The sequence below is a fragment of the Gadus morhua genome, chromosome 7, assembly GCF_902167405.1.
Source record: "Gadus morhua chromosome 7, gadMor3.0, whole genome shotgun sequence".
Lineage (NCBI taxonomy): Eukaryota > Metazoa > Chordata > Actinopteri > Gadiformes > Gadidae > Gadus > Gadus morhua.
In genome coordinates, this window is record NC_044054.1 from 3203210 (window position 1) to 3216438 (window position 13229).

At 49.3% G+C, this 13229-nt stretch overlaps 1 protein-coding gene and 1 non-coding gene across 2 annotated transcripts in view; one reads left to right on the forward strand and one right to left on the reverse strand.

Annotated features, from left to right (window-relative positions):
- Window positions 1–5794, forward strand: part of ptprnb (protein tyrosine phosphatase receptor type Nb) — a 71093-nt gene extending 65299 nt beyond the window's left edge. Inside the window, exons 22-24 of the mRNA XM_030360295.1 lie at window positions 3800–3864; window positions 5271–5344; window positions 5444–5794. Of these exons, the coding sequence (XP_030216155.1) occupies window positions 3800–3864; window positions 5271–5344; window positions 5444–5515 (211 nt within the window). The 3' untranslated portion in view covers window positions 5516–5794. The remainder of the gene's footprint in view (window positions 1–3799; window positions 3865–5270; window positions 5345–5443) is intronic.
- Window positions 4598–4716, reverse strand: LOC115548045 (5S ribosomal RNA). Its single transcript, XR_003977483.1, has one exon. It is a non-coding gene; the product is annotated as a 5S ribosomal RNA (ribosomal RNA).
- Window positions 5795–13229: the final 7435 nt, after the last annotated feature.

Genomic DNA, 13229 nt, shown 5'->3' on the forward strand with positions numbered 1-13229 from the left:
AAAACTGTGGGCCATTGTCACTGACCACTTTGTCTGCTACCCCATAGCGGGCAAAAGTAGCTTTCAGTTTTTTGACTACTTGGACGGTAGTGGTGGTGGGCATATGGAGAATCTCAATAAACCGTGAATAGTAGTCAGAGATGACTAAATAGTTCTGTTTGTTGTACTCGCATAAGTCCATGCCAATTCTTTTCCATGGCCTTTCCGGGAGCGGTGTGGAGATCAAAGACTCTTTGGACTGAGCTCTCCTTTGTTCCTGACAAGGCTGGCAGGCTGAGACTTTCTGCTTGATGTGAGCTGATATACCCGGCCACCAGACGGCAGAGTTAGCTCTGTCTCGGCATTTAGTCTGTCCCTGATGACCATCATGGATACGTTCTAACACATCTGCTCTCAATATCTCTGGGATTACTATCCTATTGCCTCTAATCACCAGGCCCTGGTTGACGGACAGCTCGTTTCTCATGGGGAAGAACTCTCTAACCGTTGGGTGTGTCTTACCTACGTGATCAGGCCACCCGGACTGTATGTATCTGGTCACAGCTTGTAGTGTGTCATCAACAACTGTGGCAGCTCTGATACTGTCCATTCTCCCCTCTGTAGCCGGCATGTTGTTGATGATGGATGCTACGTAGCACTCCACATCAACGTTGGTGTCGCCTCCATCCTGCGCATCTCCTACTCATCAGAGTCTCTGGCAGCGGATGGGGACAGTATCCAGGTCTTTGGAGTTCATTAGCGGGACTAACGGTTTGTGATCTGTGATCAGCCTGAACCCCTCTAGGCCGTGTAAGTATTTCCCAAATCGTTCGCAGGTCCAGACGCTCGCCAGGCACTCCTTTTCTATCTGAGCATACCTGGTTTCCGCCCCACTCAGGCACCGTGAACAATAGGCTACAGGTTTCCAGCCCTCACTGTGCAGTTGCATCAGCACGCCCCCGATTCCATAGCTGCAGGCATCTGCAGAGACAGCAGTGGGTTTGTTGATGTCATAAAACGCCAGAGTGGGTGGGGTTGTAAGAAGTTCTTTGATGCATTGGAACGCTGACTGCTGTACTGGGCCCCAAGTCCACACGGATTTGGACTTTAGTAGTTCGTACATGGGCTGCCCCACAGCAGCTAGGTTCGGGATGTATTTACCTAAATAATCCACCGTCCCGAGGACTCTCTTCAGCTCGTGGACATTAGTGGGTGGGGTCAGGTCGTTTATAGCGGAGACCTTGGCTGGGTCAGGCCGTGTGCCGTCACGTGACCCAGGAAATGTAGTCTTTGCTGTCTCAAGGCACACTTTTCCACATTTAGCTTCAGACCAGCTGTCTCCAGGCGCTCCATGACCTGCTGTAGACGTTCGTCAAGCTGGGTCATATCTTTTCCATGCACTATGATGTCGACTATGTAAACAGCCGTCCCTGGTAGGCCTTCCAGTGATTCCACCATCTTTCTCTGAAAAAATTCGGGTGCGCTAGATATCCCAAATGGGAGTCGTTTGAAACAGTACCTGGCAAATGGTATGATAAAGGTTGTCAGTCTCTGACTATCCTTGTCTAGCGGTATCTGCCAGAACCCTGCTGCTGCCTCTAATGAGGAGAACACCGTGGACCCACTCAGCTCAGCTGTGGTCTCATCTGTTGTCTCTCTCTTTACGGCCTTGTTTAATTTTCGTAGGTCAACGCAGATACACACCTGTCCTGATTTTTGGGGAGCGGGCACCATGGGAGCGCACAACTCCGTGGGCTCCGTCACCCTTTCTATGACGCCTTTGGCCTCCATTCTGTCCAGCTCCATCTTAACAGACTTCATGAGGGGAATGGGGACTCTGCGGGCAGTGTGGACAGCATAGGGTTGGGCATCCTCCTGGAGCGCTATTTGCACCGGCTGTGATTTTAGCAGGCCGAACTCTCCTCCGGAGCCACGGACCTCACAAATCCTCTTCACGAGCCCCATTGTCTGTGCCGCCGCTCTGCTAAGCAGGTTGCTCACACTCTCTCCTCCAAATACGTAACTACGTAGACTCTGAATGAGTACTTTTTGTCCTTGTGCCACACGTTCGCTGTGAATTGGCCAATACAGTTCAATCGCCTGCCTGGACTGCACAGCATGGGCTTTGCTGGGTGTAGTTCAGTCACTTGGCTGAGACTTTTGAAAGTCTCTTCACTCATAATGCACACATCCGCTGCAGTGTCTATTTTAAAACTAACTGGCGTGTAGGAGATATTCAACTTTACTGTCCATTGCCCGCCACTGCTTGAGGATGTGCATTTTACTGAGCCTAGAAAGTAAGCTGCAGTTTCTTCATGCTCGCTGACTTCATTCAATACCATTTTACTTTTGCACATTCTTTCCCAGTGCCCGATCTTCTTGCACTGGTTGCATGTGGACTTCATTGCAGGACAATGTTCTTGAATCTTGTGCGTCCTTTTCCCACATCTGTTACATGTCTTTCCCCGTTCGCTGCGTCTGTGTTGTTGGTCCGTTTCGTTATTTCTCAGTTCGTCCATTTTGAATTTGCTAAAGCCCCGCGCAACCTCCTCTACAGCACATGCAGCGGCCTCACCTTGCTGGCTAACCTGAGTTTTCACCTCCTCCTGTTGACGAGCCTCCTGAACTGTTATATCTAACGTGAGATTTGAGATAAGCTGCAGTTTTCGGGAGAGTTCTTTGTCCCTGATGCCCACCACAATTCGGTCCCTAATGTGCTCTTCACAAGTAACTCCGAATTCGCAATGCTCAGAAAGTTCATAAAGGGCGCGAATAAAAATCCCCACCTTCTCCCCCGCACGCTGCACACGTTGGTAAAAGCAAGCCCTCTCGTGGATGACATTCCGTTTCGGTATAAAGTAAGCATCAAATTTGCCTATTACTACCTCAAAATCCTCTCCGCCATCTTCTTCATCAAAATGGAAAGACCCCAATATGTTCTATGCTTCCCCGCCTAAGGCGTAGATAAGGATGCTGACCTGTACCCCTCCGTCTTCTTGATACAGCTTCGTAGCCGTTCAGTACCGCATGAAGCGTTTCTTCCAATCGCTACATTCTGCAGGTCTCGAAGCAGAAACTGTCCGGCGGATTAAACTTCGGCATCGTCTGCTCGAACTACTTCTGACACCATGTAAAGTATTCCGTTACTTCTAATAAAAGACGTCCACACATCGGTCCAAATTAAATCAACGTCTTTACTTTCGGTCCGCGTCCGCGCATGCGTGCCCCGTGACAACGTGTATCCGGGTACGTCATTTACACGTGATCATACAATTCTATTACAGCAGGGACTAATCATCCCTAGGTTAACCCATTCCCCATGCACAACAGAGACAGCTAGAGTAGGACGCTGCACCATGCTATTGTTTTTAAGTGCCAGGACGTAAAACATACACTAATACCGTCATGTTTTGTATTTTTTTTTTACCATTATTGTTTTATAGGAACAAACATTGACACATTTCTCCTACAGGGGATTGATGAAGTTCTATCTATTGAACAGAAAGAAACACTTGGTCATACTTCACACACTTTACCACAGCATTGGCCTACTGAATGCGACAGATATATTATAAGCATTGGACTGTATGCCACATAAATATAAATGTCTTTACCGGTGTTGCTTAGGCCAATTGCCTTTTGAGGCAGTGTTGATTCTGAAAATAAGTTTTAAGGGTTACGTTGTTTTCCGTCCAGAATTGATCCATCTATTTTCCTGTGTAGTCTGATTAGGTGTTGATCAACAGTGTTTTGATTGATTGTTAACCTATAGAGCTCTTAAGGACTGTGTCAGATGTGACACATGATGTTGTTTCCATAGCGACGGGACTGGACGTTCTGGGACATACATCCTGATTGACATGGTCCTGAACCGCATGGCCAAAGGTTTGTCTGTCTGTCTGTCTGTCTGTCTGTCTGTCTGTCTGTCTGTCTGTCTGTCTGTCTGTCTGTCTGTCTGTCTGTCTGTCTGTCTGTCTGCCTGCCTGCCTGCCTGCCTGTCTGTCTGTCTGTCTGTCTTCCTGTACTTTCTCCAAGTGGCAGACATTCACTTATTACAGTAAATAAGTACTAAGCAACTAACGTGTTTCTGGTCTCTAACCAGCCTGTTAACCAGCCTGTGTATCTGGTCTCTAACCAGCCTGTTAACCAGCCTGTGTATCTATAATAATGGATTGAATTCATATAGCGCTTTTCTAGACACTGAAAGACGCTTTTACATTGAAGGGGGGACCTAACTCACCACCACCAGTATGTAGCCCCCACTGGGGTGATGCACGGCAGCCAATATGCGCCAGAACGCTCACCACACACCAGCTTGAGGTGGAGAGTGAGGGAATTAATGCCAGCCAATTATACAGGAGGATGATCAGGGGGCCAGACTGATTGAGCCTGGTTGGGCCAGGACACCGGGGAAACCCCTTCTCTTTGCGATAAGTGCCCTGGGATCTTTTGTGACCTCAGTGAGTCAGGACCTCGGTTTTACGTCTCCTCCGAAGAACGGCGCCTTCCGCAGCACAGTGTCCCCGTCTCTGCACTGGGGCATCAGGAGTGATGTTAAGGCCAGAGGGAAGAGTGCCACCTATTGGCCACCGCCCGACACCACTTACAGCACTTACAGCGCTTACAGCACCTGGTATTCCCAGGCGGTCTCCCATCCAGGTACTAACCAGGCCCGACCCTGCTTAGCTTCCGAGATCAGACGAGATCGGGCGTGTCCACGGTGGTAAAGCTGTCATCTAGTCTCTAACCAGCCTGTTAACCAGCCTGTATATCTGGTCTCTAACCAGCCTGTTAACCAGCCTTTTTTTCTGGTCTCTGGCCAGCCCGTTAACCAGCCTGTGTATCTGGTCTCTAACCAGCCTGTTAACCAGCCTGTTAATCAGCCTGTGTATCTGGTCTCTAACCAGCCTGTTAACCAGCCTGTGTATCTGGTCTCTAACCAGCCTGTTAACCAGTCTGTTAACCAGCCTGTTAACCAGTATGTCTATCTGGTCTCTAACCAGCCTGTTAACCAGCCTGTTAACCAGTCTATTAACCAGTCTGGGTATCCGGTCTCTAACCAGCCTGTTAACAAGCCTGTGTATCTGGTCTCTAACCAGCCTGTTAACCAGTCTATTAACCAGCCTGTTAACCAGCCTGTTAACCAGCCTGTGTATCTGGTCTCTAACCAGCCTGTTACCCAGCCTGGGTATCTGGTCTCGAACCAGCCTGTTAACCAGCATGTGTATCTGGTCTCTAACCAGCCTGTTAACCAGCCTGTTAACCAGCCTGTGTATCTGGTCTCTAACCAGGCGGTAAGGAGATCGACATTGCGGCGACTCTGGAGCACGTCAGAGACCAGAGGCCGGGGATGGTGAGGACCAAGGTGAGTTACCATGGTTACCTCTCCATCAGTCAGTAAGTTTGACAAAGGTTAAGGGTCAGTCAGTCAGTCAGTCAGACCCTCTCTTCCCGTCTGTTTCAGGACCAGTTTGAGTTTGCGCTGACGGCTGTGGCGGAGGAGGTCAACGCCATCCTGAAGGCCCTCCCCCAGTGAGTCCTGGAGCCCCGCCCCCTCACGCCTGCTCCGCCCTCGACACCGCCCCCATGACCCCGCCCCCTGACCCCGCCCGCCCTTGTGGGCGTCACCCACACATCCGGACCCCCAGCGACAGCCCCCCCCTGGTGTCGTCCTGTACGATGGTTATGTCCAAGATGATGTTGTTGTGTTTGACATCTTGTTTCTCTCTCTCTGTCTCTATGTGTCTCTCTGTCTCTCTGTGTCTCTCTGTCTCTCTGTGTCTCTCTCTCTCTCTGTGTCTCTCTCTCTCTCTCTCTCTCTCTCTCTCTCTCTCTCTCTCTCTCTCTCTCTCTCTCTCTCTCTCTCTCTGTCTCTCTCTCTCTCTCTCTCTGTGTCTCTCTCTCTCTCTCTCTCTCTCTCTCTCTCTCTCTCTCTCTCTCTCTCTCTCTCTCTCTCTCTCTCTCTCTCTGTCTCTCTCTCTGTCTGTCTCGTCCCTCCGTTGAGCAAGCTGGGTTTATGTCTTCCTGACGCAGTGGGTATGAAACATACGCTGATTATTGAATTAAAGGGGACTTAAATTGAAAAAGTCTAAACTAATTACAGTTAATCTATTAATTCATTCATTAAAGGAAATCTGGATTTAAAAGGTCTAAGATAATTACAGTTCATCTGCTAATTAATTAATTAAACAGGATTTCAATTGAAAACGTGAAGAGGATTATGTTAATATTAACTGGTCTGAATTCTGCCTTCAGCTTGACGGTTTAGTGATGGTTTTGCTTTGAATTCTGGGAAAAAACAGTTATAATATAGTCATCTGTGATCCTCTGAATCCCGTCCGTAACCCAGCTGTAATGGGTCTGAACCAGCATAAACCTTCCTGCTCTAGTCTTCATGTGTTTAAATGTTAAGTGAAATGACGAGGGAGAACGTGATAATATTCGGATAAACGTAAGACCAACTGTCGCCATCTCCCTTGAACCTTCCTCCTAAAAAAGCCTGAAGCCTTCTCTGTGCTGCTCAGATAGTCGTTTGTTTCTCTATTTTTGTTGTCATGCAAATCAGAAAAATAATAAAAAAATATCTATATTGCTATTCTGTCACAATGAGCTCTTTTAGAAAATAAATATTTTCTTTGGTAAGTGCTGCAATCACTCGGCATCGGGTTGGACATTCTACGACTGAACTGAGGGGGGAGAGGGAGGGGGGTCATGGGGGAGAAGGGGGAGGAGTAATGGGGGAGAGGGGGGGTTGATGGGGAAGGGGGGGGGGGATCGGGAGAGGAGTGTTGATGACGCTGTAATTATCCGTTTTCAATCACATACAATGGACACAAATAATTCTAAATATGATACGAGTATGAATATTAAAATGAGTTATGATGAAATAAAATGTTAAAAAAAACATCCGACTAGCATTAATAGGGGACCGAAGCGATGACTAACGGGTGGGCCGTACCATAACACTGAGCCGACAGGGGGGTCGTGCGCAAAGTACGGCTCTAGTTGGATGTTGAAGGATTTTATTTTATAAAACAACAAGAAAGAAAGGCTTCACAAATGATAGCTTGACACCGATATAGTGATAACGAGGCAGTTCTTCCTGCACTCAATGAGTGGTGCTTGCCGACGCTGGGGGGGGTACTAGCCAGAGAGACTTGTTAGCCAGGTAAGGCCTGCCTGCTAGTTCGCAGAGTTGTGTTAACTTCCTTTGCAAAACGACCCATTATGTTTTGGAATTAATGTGTGATAAATGAGGGCGTGGTCTTGTTTCAAGCCAGTGCCATTTTTTATAATGCTGTTTTGTTTGGGGGCAATAAACATGTTTCAAAGACGAGTTTATCGTCTCAAATTGATATAGTAGAGTGAATTACTGTGAAGAAAATAAATATGAACAACTTTTAGAAATGTGTAAAGCGCATTCATTTTGGACCAACTGGAAGAGTGAAGGGCCGAAACATTTATACATCGAAGGGCTAGTGTACTTTTAGACTACAGTGATTTGATCAGAGAAGACATGGTCAGGTCAAATATACAACGTTAAAAAATCAATGTAAATATTTTCAACGTCCCCAAATTCAACATGCCAAATTCAGCTGCAAAATTGAATGCCTGAAAATTCAGCGTTAACATCCGGGGACCCAAGGAAGAGCAATCGATCCCAGATGCTAGATCGCGGTCAAGCAAGGAGAGCGGGAATAAGAGCTTCTCTGTTACAATGCCAAGCCGGTTTGGTCGCAGCTTGGCACGCCCGGCGATTTCACCTTTTTATCTCAAGTTTCCTTTTTAAAACTGAGGGGGTCAAATCCCCCGTTCGTCACGGCGCAGGGTTTCTTGGTTCACTGGAGAAGGCGGGGCTGCGCACGGAGTCTAGACCTCTTAAGAATAATTGTTATACTCCCGAATGTTTGTTTTATTTATGAATGAAGACCCACATTCAAGAATGAGTTCCCGTCTGAGTGTAGGCTACAAACGCAATGAACTATTTAAAAGTGCAAAAACGCCAACATATTCTTTATTTTTCAACAACACCTCTTAGCCTCCTGGCGTTTTGTGGCGTTTGATAGGTACATTGTGGCTGCGTCAAAATGTATTTGATCGTAGGCCTACATTTCAGCTGCGCATGTATTTTGGAATTTTAAATTGCTGCAAAAAATTATGTTGTTGTTGACTTCTAACAGTAATATATCGGCGATAACCACTGTTTTGGGAGTATTGCGAAATTGCGCCAGCTGGACATCCCGTGGTATTGGATGGGTTTTAATAAAACGCATCCAATACAAGGAATTTCCGCTGGTGACGCTGTCACACCAAAATAGTACCGGGGGCGAAAATTGTACCGCCTATGTAATCCGCGTTCGAAACATACCGTCATTTTTCGACGCGATTCTCTGTTGCCAGGCAGGTCTCAAAAAACATTTGCGCTCATGTTGCCAAAGACGAAATAAAATAATATAGATAACACTTGTTTTTACTTAATATTTGTATTGTATTGAATTTAGCTAGTATACTGAGTGTTTAAAGTATATCATAGTCCAGCTAGCTTGTGTTAATACACTCAGTTTACTAGCTAAATGCGATTAAACAATTAAATACAAAGATAAAGTTAGCAACGCTAATAAATGTCATTTGTAAAATAAGTGTCATCTGCGGGGGGGGGGGGGGGGGGGGGGGGGGGGGGGGGGGACGGACGGACTGGCCTGAAGGTAAAAGAATTTTTTTTTTTTTTGTCATGGGCCCCCCCTCTACCTTGGGCCCCCCCCACAACTGTCCCCTTTGTCCCCGCAGTCCGACGGCCCTGGTTCTGCGCATGCACTTCTCGAAAATCACGATCCTGCGTCCATCAGTTTCTGCTACCTTTTAGGCTGATGGTGAGTATTTTCTTTAAAACATGTTTTTAACTTTGCAATTATCTTACAAATATGTTTAACATTGCGCCTTTTGACCTGTAAGCACGTAAATATGTGCACACTTCTGATGAATGTAGAAATAAGATGTTACATTTGTTATCTTTACGGGTCTGGGAGCAGCGGAGAAAGTTTTTTTGCGGTGTTGGAGGGGGATCCAAGAAGGTGTAGTCCTCTAACTAAGCTCTGTGAGTAGTCGTTTATGTCCGCAGAGCTGTGAAGAAGTGGTTGGCCCGTTTAGGCAGGGCCCCTATGCCAGCAAAGTGGGAGGCAGTACTGACAGTAAAGGAACGCAAAGCTGCATTCCAAGACCTGTGCCTAGCCGCCCAGGAGGGAGTTACGTTTCCTGTGTCGACGCTAAACAGGCTCGTTGTCAGCAGGCTTGAAGTCTCAGGACTCCTGAGATGCCATGGTAAAGTCCAGGCCATTACCCAGGGAGAGACCGGTGTGCCCCTGGTCCCCTACAATGCGTGGATCAGCACCCTTCTCACACGAGAGGCCCATGAAGCTTACCACGAAGGTGTTGCTGGCACACTCCTCCGGGTGAGTTCTAAAGCATGGGTGGTGCTGGGACCAAGGATTGCCAGAAATGTAATTGACTCCTGTATGCACTGTTGAAAGGCCAAAGCGAGAATGTGCAAACAGGTGATGAGTGAGCTCCCCCTCGAACGAACTGAACCAGCCGCACCCTTCGAATTTACAACACTGGACCTTTTCGGCCCCTATGTCGTTAAAGATACTATAAGACGAAGAACAAAGATGAAAGTCTGGGGTGTGGTGTTCAGCTGTATGGCTTCGAGAGCAGTACATGCCGACATTGTGGAAGATCTGTCGACGTAAGGAATCCTGAAAGCATACCAGCGCTTCACAGCTCTCAGGGGTCACCCAAGAAAGCTCTGGTCAGATCAAGGGACCAACTTTGTGGGCGCCAGGCCAATATTACAGGAGTTGTATGAGTTCCAAAGTAGCATCGACAAGGATCAAGTCCAGAAGAAGGCGGCAGCTGTAGGAACTGACTGGATGTGGTTGTTTCACCCGGCGGACTCTCCCCACCGAAATGGAGCTGCTGAGGCAGCTGTCCGTGTACTCAAGAGAGGGTTAAGCAGTGTTGGCGAGGAAGGTAACCTGACAGCGCTGGAGTTCCAGACCCTCCTGTACCTGGCTGCTAACCTGTCAAATGAGAGACCAATTTGGTGCCAGAGCCCAGGTACAAGATGAGGCTGTCAAAGTCATCACTCCCAACTCTCTTCTGCACGGTCGCACAGGACCCAGTGGGGACTCCCGAGGCTTTGAGTATCCTACTTACCCCCACCCCCCCGAGCAATCCAGATCGAGGTCGACAAGTTCTGGAAGAGGTGGAGCCAGCTGGCAGGTCCGGGCCTCTACATCCGTCAGAAGTGGCACGCACCTGCTAGAAACGTTGCAGCGGGAGGCCTGGTGTGGTTGGCTGATCTGAACGCGCTGAGGGGCCAGTTCAGGCTGGGTCGGGTCGTGGAGGTGTGTCCCGACGTGAAGGGTGTAGTACGAGATGTGAGGGTGAGAACATGTCAAAGCTGTCCAGTTTTCGGTGGACAGCCCAAGAGGAGCCGAGGTGTGCAGAACTATCCCTCCACCATCCTCCACAGGGACGTCAGTAGGTTGGTGGTTCTGCTTCCAGTGCAGGATCAAGACCCCCCCACTGCCATCCTCCCAGAGGCTGTTGGTGCGTTTCGGTGAAGGATCAAGACCCCCCCACTACCATCGGTGGCATGCCGTAATTCCGACGCCTCATTGTTCCGACGTCTCAATGGTCCGAAATATTTCCCATTAGATCGACATGCCACTATGCCGACGGTTCAATGTTCCGAAAACGGAACCCATTGGTCCGACGGTCCGTTTGTCCGACTTTTAAAAAAGGAGGCGCATTAGGCAGACGGTTCAATATGCCGAATAGGCCAAGGCGCAATTCCACATGTGTGATTATGAAACCAAAAATAAAAGACGATGTAGGCTAAGTTCCAGCAGTGCACTTCACCGAGCCAGACTGTTGCTGTGGGCTTGAACGGTCACAAGAGGTGAATTTATGAAGCGCATGTTATACAAGGACTAATACTTTTCCCGTAAAGAAGTCAAACGGTGAGTGAAAAACAAATAATGTTTTTATCTTTAGTAGCTGTGTGTGGGCCTATATGTGTTGTTTACTGTGTTTACAGTGTGCTTTTAGCCTAAATAATTTCGCTGGTATTGATTTAGTCAAACTTATACCTCATACCGTGTACTTGGTCAAGTGTGTGTGTGTGTGTGTGTGTGTGTGTGTGTGTGTGTGTTGTTGTGTGTGTGTTTGTGTGTGTGTGTGTGTGTGTGTGTGTGTGTGTGTGTGTTCGTGCCCGTGTTGAGAATTAGACCTACGCTCTCTGTCCATGTGGCTGAAACACCGTGTCGAAATGAAGTGAAGCGTTGTCACTTTGCTCTCCAATATTCATCGTGAACGTGATATGTAGGCCTATGTTGTATTTTGGAGAGAGAGTGAGAGAGAGTGAGAGAGAGCGAGAGAGAGCGAGAGCGCGAGCGAGGTATAAAACTCTTTATATGTAGGCCTATTCAGCATATTGAACCGTCGGCCTAATGCGCCTCCTTTTTGAAAAGTCGGACAAACGGACCTTCGGACCAATGGGTTCCGTTTTCGGAGGCTGGTGGTGTGTTTCGGTGAAGGAGGTCTTCCATTGTGCCCATTAAAGAGTGGTACCTGAAGTCCACCCTGCCTCTGGCCTTCACCAGGACCCCAAACATCTCTGCCAGCCCAAGGCCTGCCTCCCCTTCTACCTGGTTCATCCTGCTATTGTAAACAGCCATTTTGGCTTGCCCGACCACAAAGTTCGATAGATACGAATGTAACTACGGTTCTATGAATCCTGGATGACCGCCAGAGGCGGTGCTTAAAGCACTGGATCTCCACCTCGCGCATGCGCATTTTGAGTACCTAATACCAACACGGATGGCGGGGGGCGGCCACTGGCCACATTGGCGTGTTTAATGGTGTCGACGACCCAGTGGGACAGCCTCTGTTTAGACAAGGCAGAACCTCTATTAGGGCCACCGTGACACACAAACAGTTGCTCGGACTGCCGTATACCGGCCGTAGCAGCAATGTAAGCCCTGAGCGCCCGTACCGGGCACAGCATCTCGGACTCATTCCCCTCAGATGGGGAGTTAAAACGTGCCAGCTGGATAGGCTGGTTAAAATAGGTGCGTGAAAGCACCTTGGGCAGGACCGCCACATTGGGCCATAAAACCACACCTGAGCCATCAGGGTTCCACCTCAGGCATGTATCTGCCACGGATAGGGCGTGCAACTCCCCGACCCGCTTTGCAGTGGTAATGGCGAGCAGAAAAGCCACCTTCATGGACAGCCACTTCCACCCTATCTGGGTCAGAGGCTCAAAAGGAGGTGATGACATGGCCTCCAGCACCAGGGGCAGGTCCCAAGCTGGAGTCCTCAGAGTCCTAGGGGGACGCAGCCTCAGGGCCCCCCTAAGGAAGAGGGACACCAACCTGTGGCACCCCACTGTGGCTCCGTCAACCATCTCATGTCGGGAAGAGATAGCAGCCACATAGACCCTCAAGGTGGAATGAGATCGACCATCATCCAGGAGGGACTGCAAAAACTCCAGAACGGTGGCCACGGAGCAACGCGCTTGGTCTACTGCCTTACCCCTACACCCTGCTCTGGTAGATGGTGCCCTGGCATTCAGAATAGTGTTCCTCACGGTCTCAGTGCAAACATTCAGCAGTGAGTCGGGCCCTGCAGCGGCCAGGCCCAGAGCTGGAGGCGACAGGGATCTGGGTGCCAAATCTGGCCCCCCAGCTGTGAAAGGAGGTCCTTCCTGCAGGGGAGGCGCCATGGAGAGCTGCAGCAGAGCCTGCGCAGCAGTGGAAACCAGAGTCTCCCTGGCCCGTAGGGGGCCACCAGAAGTAACCTGTGACCCCGCAGAAACACCCTATGAAGTGTGGGGAGAATCAGGGGCAGCGGTTGGAAGGCATACAGAGGACTCTGTGGCCAGTCGTGAGCTAAGGCATCCTGTCCGAGGGGGCCGGTCACCTCCGTCCAGGAGAACCAGAGGGGGCAATGTGCGGATTCCTCTGATGCAAAGAGGTCCACCTCCGCCCTGCCAAAGAGACCCCACATCGTCTCCACCACCTCCGGATGAAGCCGCCACTCCCCAGGTGGGGGCTTCTGCCGCGATAGAAAATCTGCGACCTGGTTCCGTTGCCCCGGTATGAAGACCGCCCGCACGCTGGCCAGGCGGGGATATGCCCAGGCCAACAAGTTCCGAGATACCCGGAGTAGCCGTGAAGACCGGGTCC